The following is an 11,090-nucleotide window of genomic DNA, read 5'->3' on the forward strand; positions in this document are numbered from 1 at the left end:
ATGTTATTAACTGTATTGTGTAGAAATAGCAATCTGAGAACTAGCCCCTCTCACAGGACTCAAGCACCCCCTCGCTGAGGCTTACATGATTTTTTGTCACTGAGATCATAGAATTACAGAATCACAAAATGGTTTGGGTTGGAAGGGACCTTAAAAACCATCACATTCCAACCCCCAGCCATGGGCAGGTTGCCACCCCCCCAGCTCAGGCTGCCCACAGCCCCATCCAACCTGGCCTTGAGCACCTCCAGGGCTGGGGCACCAACAGTTTCTCTGGGCAGCTGTGCCACTGCCTCACCATCCTGAATAAAGGATTTCCTCTTAACATCTAAACTAGGAGGTGATGAGAGACGTACGTGGAGAAGAGCCCGTTCCACTGCTTAGATACTTAGATTGCTTCCATAGGCCTGTACAATTTTTAGAGGAAACAACTTTTTTTTTTTAATGCATCAGAGGAAAGGACCCAAGCCAAGACAAACATTTTGCATTAATCACTGCAGAAACTCTTCTCAGGATGATTCAGAGCCGGAACCTATCGTAGCTCCTCTGGATTGCCTCTACTGAAGACATTTTCTTTTTGTTGCAATAATCTTTGGAAGATCAGTGTCACTAGGTTAAAAATAGCCTTAGTAATTCACCCCTCAGTTGTAAAACCCTGCATGAAGAAAGCACCTCAGTGCATAACTGTGTGCTCAATGGAGGTCTTCAAGAACACAGTGTACTAACAGACAACACCAGCAGAGTGTCCAGAATTTGTGTTCTGTTTTCACTTTTTTTGAAAAAAACATGTTTTTATCCACGTATTTTTAAAAGGGAGTTGTTAATACAGCTTAACAGCATTAGTTTTATCTCTGCAGGTGGGGGAAAGATCACACCCTGTAAAAATAATGAGCTTACCATTCTTTGGCTTCCGTTAAATGTGAATGTGTGGTCTGAAGTCCCAGAGCTGCAGGGATGTTCTGAATTTTTCAATTGCTGTATGTCTGGGTGAGCCTTCTCAGTAGGTGGAGAAGGGCTCTCACTTACTAAGATCTCAAAGATTCTGTTAAGAATTTGTGCCAATTTTTGTGGTGGACACGTAGGGTGTGGAAAGATAGGATACAAATATCTAAGTTCTACAGTCAGATTAGAAGGATTTTAAGGAAATGTTCTCACAGGTTAGATTTCACTGTGAGTTAAAAGAGAAAAGTCCGTGAAGGTAAATGGGGTTACTTCTGTCTGTTACTTGTGACCTCTATGACAAACATAACACCAAAACATTTTACATCACAGAACTGAATCTCCAGTTGTCTGTAAGGTCTACAGTAACAAAAAACAGGTTAGAATTGGAACATCTCACACTTCATTTACTTACCCTCACAACTCTACCATAATGATGGAAAGTTTGCTTCGAGCAACAGCATTTTTCCCATTTCACAGAGGGGAAGAGGAAGCGCAGTTCAAAACAGATGATCTGAATCAGATGCAAATTTTCCTAGATTTGTAGTAGAGAATGAGATTAAGTTTCTGGATTCCCTCTTTTGCCTAACTCTTATCTGTACGTTGCTGTTCCAGTGCCAGCTGGTATCATTTGTCCACGTTTCAAAACAATTAGAAATGAATTTAAGGAATGGATCCTAAATCTACAAGCACAGATTAGAGCCAGCACCCACTCAGTTCCTGTTGTTCATGGATGGTATCAGTTATGGCAGAGCTTTGTCATATGTCACAACTTTCAATTCCTGAAGTCTGTGATTGCTGGAATCCAGTGCAGTCTGGGGCAGATGCACAGTAACAGAACCAGTTCATGACAAACAGAAAGGCTCAAATCAGAAGAACTAAGAAAATCATTCTCCTTTATTCTCTGTGGTAGCCAGAGCTGGATGACTTCAGTAAGCTACTGAGTGCATACATGCAGCAGGATATAACCTAAACGGCTATACTTCTCCTTAATCTCAAGGTTGGATGCACACCTGAGTTCTCTCATATCTCAGGCTTTTATAGGGCTCCTTTTAGACTAGCTCTTCTTAGACAAGTACTAATTCAAGGCACATTTTTGGTTAATTTATTAATTACATGGATTTTTTTTTTTTTTTTTTTTTTTTTTTTTATGTAGAAAATATCTGTAAACATCCTTGGATTTTGTAAAAGAAAAAAAATCTCAAAAGAAATCAAGCCTGGCCCGATCAATCTTTATTTTCAGCACAAATACTTCAGTTTCAACAGAAGAAAGGTAAGACCACATCAGAAGAATAAGCTGACTTCTGCAAGAACTCCACAGAAGTCTCGGTGTGTACTAGTCAGTAGGGTCCAGTTTTCAAAAGCCATACGAATCCCTCTCTAACTGTGACAATAGAAAAGAAGTTCTTAATGTGCAAAAAAAACGCAGTGTTAGCTAGCTCCTGCAGGCCAGTGAGTAAGGAAATTCTGCAGCTCATTTGTAAATAAAGCATGCACCCTTAAAAAGAACTAAGCCTGGAGGATGCAGCCAAAATTCTGCATCAAAAGACCCGAAAAAAACAAATTCTGTCAGGGCATAATTTGACACAAAGAGATACATAATTTTTCTCTGTAAGTTAAATACAGTAGATATTAGCAGAACAGTACTGATGCTTATTTACTTCTTTTCCCTCTCTCACATTCTGGAAGTATTTCATACTGTTCAGCATTTTAAGAGCTTTTTAAAAAGTTGAAAAACCTGAAAAAATAAAGTTGACAATTGGAAAAAGCTGATTTTTCATTATTTTATTTTATACCCTTTTTGATAAGAAATCTGTGACACCGTTTTAGAAAATAAAATTCTAAATCATACAAACATTTACAACGGCAGGAAAAAACAGCAGCATAAACCCATTAGAAGGCTAATCTAACTTCAGTGTACCTCTGCGTATGTTCTTTTACTCTGCTTTACAAGCTGTATTAAGTGCAAACACAAAAAGGGCTTTGTTATGGGTTAGACTTCAAAGTAGCAATAAGCAACATAGAGAGTCAAGTCAGTAGACAAGGAGTTAGACAAGGATACCAATTACATCCACTTGACTTATTTAATAGCTTGTTACTTAGTTAAAGTGCCAGCATAGCATCCAGCATTTTAAATATCTCAGTGTCCACACAGATAACACGCAGAAATAGGCAGGGTTGCATTTACTACTGTCCATTTTTAATAAAAAACACCCACTTCTCATAAACAGTTATTTCCAGCTCTTTTGCATAGTCTTGTATTAAAAATCTTATACTCTTTTCTTTTGCACACAACTATATATATAATGGATGTCTTAGAATTGCACAGCAATGCTTAAAATCTGCATAATTTATACATTGAAATTTTAGTTTAAGTCATTTATTTGCAGTTTCTCACTCTCACTGCCTAGTAAGTTTGTTAGAATTCAAATACTATAGAAATAATGCTTCAAAGAAAGCTCACCAAGTGCCATTTACAAAGGTACAAAATATACAGCAAAGTTAACCTCTTATTAAATAAAATATACAGATTAGCTGATAGTTCAAATCAGGTAACACCTTATTTTAAGGGATAACCTTCTGGGAGCTTTTTCCCCAACACAGGAGAATTATGGAAGAGTTAACTTCTCTGTATGCTTATGCATCATGCCCTTCTTTTTCAATGCAGATAATAATGACTGTGTATATCATTTAGCATAGTGAGGGCCAAAAATGATCCCTCTAGGAACTGCAGTGAAATCAGTGTGAAACCCTAGAGATCATTCTCACCCACAGTATCTCAGCCTACTAATTTAAACATTTCTTGTAATAATGCCAATCGTTATCACAATGGTGGCAATTAAACCTTCAAGAGATTTTTTCTGTAATCCAGCAATCAACGTACCATTAAAATAAAGTGTTGCCAACATACTCCACATTTATTCTGCTGTTAAAATAGTTAGATATGAAAACTGCCTACCTAGTCTTAAATTCATTCCCTGAAAATAAATGAGTTTTAGAATAATAGCATGTTCCCACTTAACCAGCCATTATCATCTTAGCAGGTTGGAATGAATGGTAAGTGCTTGCATGTTACATTAGAAAGAGGTATAACACCATCTACAATTACAGCAGTGTTGCAACCCTGACAGTTACTCTTGATCCAGACGTATATTAACCATGGCAAAGCATCGGCCTACGCTATGAAAGAATGGTGCAACGAAAACATCTGTCAGGCTCTTCCAAATGGTTTGCACTGAAGGCAAGACCATGAGACAGGTTCTCACAAAAGGCACCACAATCCTGTAAAAGAGCAAATGGAAGATCTGTGAGATTACTGCTGCCACAGCACAGGGAATTGAGAGAAGAAAAGTGCTTGCTTATGGAAAAAGAGGGGATCTTGCACTCATTCTCCATTGATTTTGTTCACTGACAGCCTCACTCTTACACATGCATAAGCACCATAACATACATGCTCCTCTGTCTCGGCTCACTTGTGCACAACAGCTTGCCAGTCCTCATCATGTTTCTGCTTCTTCCCAACTGGCAACACTGAGGTAACTTTTGGCCATGCCTGCAATAGGGATGAACGTTTTCCTATTCTCTCCTGCTGCTGGAGGTGATGCTGCAACTTGTGGTTAAAGATAGGTCCTTGAAGGAGTCAAGTGTGGGGCTTGACAGAAACCATGCACTTCCCAGTTTGATCACCTGGGAACAGAGTTCTTTACGATCCTCTCAGGGCATTCTTGTGTCCCTCGCTCTGATGTCTCTTCAGGTGCTTCTTTTCTGACTCTCTTCTACACACACACACACACACACACACACACACAGACACCTTGTCATTCATACTTCATTCCTGCCAATGTTAAAGACCAATGTTAAAGTTGTTACAATAATGCAGAAACAGTAGAGCAATACTGAAATACATTTAATTGCTGCTGTACAGACAGGCTAGACCTCCGATACATGGCATCTTGTTGATACTGTGAAGCTTTTCACTTAAGGGTGAGTAACAAAAAAGCAGAACAAGGTCAAAACTCTTGTTGAGGGAAAAAGATCCTTTTATCTCCTTGCATACTTGAAAGAATTGTGCTTTCACTCTGCCAAGCACAGAAATCATCCATGTATGCTCTCCTTATGTCCTGACTGCAAAGCAATGTCATTAATGGTGGCTTAAGCTAAGCTCACTGACAGCAGAGAGAAGCCAGGTGTGCACATACAGCTCGTGCACCAGGGCTGCCACACGCAAGATCAGTGACCACACAGCATCAGTTACTCTTTTTTTCATCACTTCCTGGCCCAAACCCCTGGCCGCTTCACTAAGCTGTGTGTTCTTACTTGGGTGCAAACACATTACATGTACACGTAACATATGTCATACTGAAGTCACACTAGAACAAGGTTTTCAAAGATCTCTGCACCATGTGTAATGCATTCATTTCCTACACGAGGCAGAAGAAGCTATACATCCATTCGATAATGAGCTGCTCCAGTTTGCTGTTGAATTCAAGATTTAAGATCCCAGCCTCGCTTCCACAGAATTCAGTTGCAGAACTCTCACTGACTTTGGTTGGAAGTAACATGCAAAACATTTGTCACATGTTTGAAAAATACCTAAGTAAATACTGTGTATTTCCAGTGAGTACTACTCAGAATAACAGTGTAGAAAACAAACAAACAAACAACTGTTGCATTAAAAACATTAAAGCTTTGATACCTGAAGAGTAAGAATAAAATAATTATTTTCAATGTAGATCTGGATTCTTGATTCAATCGTACAGTGCAAGCTGTATGCTATCATGTTTGTGCTGCACTCCAAGCTAAACCAGATGGATTTAAACAAGAATAGCTTTTCTAAAACCTTCTCTTTCTTTGTCTCTGCTGAAATAGCTAGTAAAACAGCACATAGAACTGAGTGCCACTGGAACATGGCATCTGTAGTACTAAACTGAACTCTGAAAACAGCATGTTTATTGATCACTTATAGTATCACTGTATATAGAATAGATGATTTATAGAAAATAAAATAAGGGCTTCACGATAAAGTTGATGAACATCAATAATGCAAAGGGGAAAAACTTCTTCAGCCAACACAGGGAAAACACCACCAATAGCTACTCACCTTGTTTTGACTTCACCCATTTTTCATTGCACTCAGTTTACAAACTGCTACTACTGCTCCTCTGCTGCCACCTAAATTTAATTTGGCCTGCTTTTTTTTCTTTCTTTCTTCCTTTCTTTTTTTTCCCCCCAATCTAATTCATCTGCAGGGAAGCAGAAAGGCCTATGTTTCTACTGAAAGCCTACATTTCTATTGGATCATCCATAAACAGGACCACACAAACTACAACCTAAACAAATACCACATTATGCAAAGCCTTCACAGCAAGTTGCAGTGAATCACCAGGAGTTCATTAAGGAAGGCTGGGAAAACAGCCATCATTCTACATGCAGCTGCTATAGACATCATCCACAACTCAACATCTTTCAATAATGTTATATTCAATAAAGACAAAAATGTTTTGATAATGTTTTAAAATCTTTTTACACATTATCCATATTTGTGCTATACTGCATACAAAAAAAAAAAAAAAAAAAAAAAAAGCAGAATGCAAGCAGCTTTCAATTCTAAAATAAAAGTCAGTCTCAGCTTTTCCTTAGTTTTAGAATCTACATATCTGAGAATATCAACATTTACTGCAATTTTAGAGCTACTCTTATTAGAGTGGTAGAGCACTGGGAAATAAAATAAAGCTTTTCTGAATTTGATATCTAAGCTGAAACACAATCAGAGCATTTCAACTACTCATATGACCTGTCTTTGAATCATACTGTACGTATATGTCATAAAATATCCATGTTTTTACAAAGTAAAACGATTCACCTCTTTTGGGAGCTGCTGACCTGAAAAGAGCAGACTGTCCTCTTTGTTCTAACCTATTCTTTTTTCTTCTCTTTTTGTTCAAGATATGACTTCTACTATTTTATACAGATCATCCTATCACATGTTTGTTCACATTACTTTTTTCCTGCTGATCCCTAATGGAACGTTGTTAAGAACCAAGCAAAACACAACTTAATGCAATACAACTTAACACAACTTAATTCTTACTCATAAGGGTAAGAATTTTCTGGGGAGGTAATTCAACTTTTCATGGAGCTGGACAATGTACTTGCAGCAATCATTCACTGCTAATCCAGATTCCTGCTTTACAGTTAAGAATCACATCTCCTGAGAAGTTTTTCAAAATCTCAGACAAATCTTAATGACATTTTTCAAATACTAAATCATCCAGTAATTAAACTGCCCAGTTCCAGGCTTGTGTGCACTACATCATGATTTTGTCTTGCATAGCACTACAGTATAAGCAACTATAATATAGACTGCTAAATATGAGCTAGCAGTTTCAGAGCTTCTTTCAAAGCCCCACTAACTGTCGGGCTCCTTATGAGCAAAGAGATACCCACTGGAGCTTTGCACTGCTCACACACAGTACTCAGAGCACAACAAAACCAAGCATTTCATATCTCAGGACTCCAAGTAGACTGGAAAAGACAAAACTAAGAAGCAAGGCAACACCCACCTACTCCATTTTCAGAGGACAAGGGTATATATCATGACAACACCAGACCAAGTGGTGTGCTTCTGTGGCACAGCGGTGCTGTAACTTCTTTTGATTTCAGACAGCCAAGTAGGGAGATTTTGGGGGTTGAATATGACAGCAAACAGCCATGAAAATGGAGTTGCAGAAAAAGAGTTTAGATGATGCACATTCAAATCTGCTCTGTTGATGCACATTCAAAACTGCCCTGGCTTTGCCTGTGAATGGAAGCTCATGCGAAGAGGAGCTTTCAGTATCTGCTACTCAAGCTGATGACGAGAGCACAAGCAAAGCTGGACAACTCCTTGTGTTTTAGAGCTCATCTCCAACCTAAAGTTACAGATTCTCCAATGTTTCATCAATTCTCAGAATAAATATATAATGAGACATTTTACAGATGAGCCTATAAAAATGTGTATGCAAAATTCAAAAGGCTGCCAACACGTGACTTGGAACAAGAATTCATCTCTGGATTGACCACAGAGATCATGATTTTGCATGGGCTGCCTGGAAAACCAGCAGTGTTCTGCTCATATTAAAAAATCAATAGTCTTAACAGCTTCAGTCTAGGGACATGTTTAAAATGCTGTCTGGATATTCACAGAGTGTTGTTAAAGTTGGTCTGACAACCTCTGAGTGTATCAGCTGCAATAAGATCATCACTAGGAGAGAAGCCGTGTGGAGAGGTGGCCTTCCTTGAAGTAGCTTGTATGTAGGTCATGCTAGCTACTGCAGCTTCAGGATCTTTTGCCAGGCAGTGTGAATCTGGATTTTAGCTCAAGCAATATGTGAACAGAACCAAAGTATGTTCATTTTTAATAGGTCGCAATGAAAACTGGAGTTTTCTTTTTGCTTTCCACAGGTCTCATGTGTTCACTTCCCTTTTCAGTGCTCTTTTTTTCTGATGAAAGACAACATTTACTATCAGACACAATGGTTGCAAGTCATGAAATATCCTTGGTGCATGACTTCAATGGATTTTTAGCATGTTGGCAAAACTGCAACGTGTGTGAGACAATCAACAGAGTTTTGATCCCTGGACTTCCAAGTGTTGTTCGAACAGCTTCTAATTTATTCTTAGGAAAGGCTCCCCTGCAACTGATCAATGTCAACATCTCAGTGGCTTGGATGCTGCAAATGAGGCACAGAGATTCTGATAAGCCCTCCTGTAGACAGCCGTGTGGGAGGGAACGCCCAGAGCTTTCCCATGACGTTTAAACAGCTGAAGACAGAATTATAATGGAATTCCCATCCTTGCAACCACAAAACAAGGAGCTGATAATTTTACAGACCCAACAGGCTTGCAGGAACCAATGTTTCAGGTCCCTTTAATGCCTCTGGTATCAGTTGCTCCTGCACTATCCTCCCAAATGCAGAGACTTCGAATTCCTTAATCCCAAGACATCTGGAACACTGGGAGTTGCAGAAATAAATTAGCATAACCTCAGTGTGTTCAAACGTTGTGTTGGAACAAATCCAGGCTGTTTGTAGGATGACCAGACTGTACTGTGCTACCAAGCGTAGCACTGGATAGGGTCCAAGGGGATGCAGACAGCACACCTGAGCTATGTGACTCCCTCACACCCATCCAGGTGCAAGACCAAAATGAAAGATCAACTCCATACTGACAGTGAACTTAGGCACAGAAAATCAGTTGCTGCGGAGACAAGTGTGTTTGTAGAAACTCAAGGGAAACTTTTCAAAATCAAGTGCCACATTCACTCAGTTCTATTTCAGATGTACTGGGAACCACAGTTCCCGACAGAGTCACTGGGGACTACTTGCACAAATAGAAATTGACCTCTGAGTCCTGTTCAGTGGAACTCGTGTCCACATATCCAGGCTATGAAATTCAGATATAAGACCATTCTGCAGCATTAAATGTTATCATTCTGAACAAACTGAGCATCAGTGGACTCTCCCACAGACATTTCACTATAGGAAATCCATTTGTCCACCATATCCTTTTGCAGTTCTGGTGCAATACAGCACAGCGACCACTGGCTGATATGAAAGTCTAGGCCCACTATAAAATGTCCATAATAATTTGAGGCCCAGCAAAGTGGCAGCTCTAAATTGTATTGCAGTTGCCCTACTGCAGAGTCTGCATGCTCCAAAATTTAAGTTAGTCAAGTTTTGAAGCAGCCCATAACAATGCCATCAATCCAAATTTCCACTCTCCTTCTGAAAATTGAAATCTGCAATCAAACGATCGCAATCAGAGGTTCAAACAACCAATGCACTTATTCTGAGTTTGTTTCCCAGTTTCTGAATAGCATTTTGTCTTACTGACTTCTTCATGATATCAATATTAGTCAAGGCAAATGAGGCATAGATCAGAACTTACGTATAAGGAAAAATAACAATCCTGGTTTGCAAGAAAGACATTAACGATACATGCATTCATGCTTTCTTCTGCAACCTGATGGACTCTCCTTCCTCGACACCATTCTTTTCCCTGCCTCTCTTCCACCTTCACAATCAACTGCTTCTGTGGGCTCGCAATATTTCACCAGCAGTTTCTGAATAAAGTACACCAGCTTTGCTGCTTTGGAGAGCTGCTGTATTTGTCTGTGAATCATGGCCATGGCTTTCCTGAGCTCAGGAGGGGTTCTCTGCACTGTACCTGCAGATGGCCGTGCACCTGCTGCGAGGCAGTGACAGCTGACTTTGTGACAGTAGCAAAGAAAGACTGAGCTGGGCCCCCCTTCTTCACTCAGCGAGCAAAATACTCTGGTGTAAGAAATGCTCCCGCACGGGCCTTTCAATTAAAGTACACGTGTTTTAACAATGTCTGTACTCTGGTTTACAAAAGCAAGCGATCAATAGCCAGGCGAGGCGCCCCACAAACGGCAACAGGAGCTCGCTCAGACGGGAAAGCTGCTAAGATCAGAGCATGGAGTTGAATCGCGGTCAGAGCGTCGTTCTAATTCCTCTCCCATTAGCAGCCCAGCAGGCAGAGCCGCTCGCAGGCCCTGACGGCGCCGGAGGCCGTCGGGGCACAGAGGCGGCACGGGAGAGCCCCGGCCCGCCGCCCCGCGCCGCTCACGCACTCACCAGATGTGCAGGCAGCTGAGCACCGCGAAGACGATCCCCAACACCAGGGCCAGCGGGACGGCGAGCAGCAGGCTCAGCAGCTTGTAGAGCACGTACTTGCTGAGCTCGAACAGCGCGTGGCTGCAGATCCACACCTTGTCGAAGGAGTGGGTGAGCTCGGGCTCGGCGATCACGTCCTCGAAGCCCAGCTGGAAAAGCGAACAGCCCCGACGGCCGTCAGCCGCCGCCGCCCGGCCCCGACCCCGCCGCCCCCGCCTCCCCGCCCGGCACCTGGAGGTGGGCGTTCAGCCCGCGGGGGTCCCGCTCCAGCGCGTCCTCCGCGCACTTCTCCGCTTCGGACGGCTCGGGGCCGCCCGGCGGGAAGTTGTCGTCGTCCATGAAGATGCGGGTGTCCGCTTTCTCCGTCTCCAGCCCCATGGCGCTGCCCGGCTCCCGCCCTGCCCCGTCCGCCGCCCCCGGCACCGCGGCCCCGCCGGGCTGGGGCGGAGCGGCGCGGGGAGGCCCGGCCACGCC

At 41.7% G+C, this 11,090-nt stretch overlaps 1 protein-coding gene across 1 annotated transcript; it reads right to left on the minus strand.

Moving 5' to 3' along the window:
• Positions 1–2,709: 2,709 nt before the first annotated feature.
• Positions 2,710–10,997, minus strand: CAV2 (caveolin 2). The gene is made up of 3 exons (XM_042816375.1): positions 10,848–10,997; positions 10,578–10,765; positions 2,710–4,221 (listed from the first exon to the last, which is right to left on the minus strand). Exons 1-3 carry the CDS (start codon positions 10,992–10,994, stop codon positions 4,071–4,073), a joined length of 486 nt encoding a protein of 161 aa, XP_042672309.1. The 5' UTR covers positions 10,995–10,997; the 3' UTR covers positions 2,710–4,070.
• Positions 10,998–11,090: the final 93 nt, after the last annotated feature.

The sequence above is a fragment of the Centrocercus urophasianus genome, unplaced genomic scaffold (genome assembly GCF_019232065.1).
Source record: "Centrocercus urophasianus isolate 14NV4802_14NV808 unplaced genomic scaffold, USGS_Curo_1.0 seq_15, whole genome shotgun sequence".
NCBI lineage: Eukaryota > Metazoa > Chordata > Aves > Galliformes > Phasianidae > Centrocercus > Centrocercus urophasianus.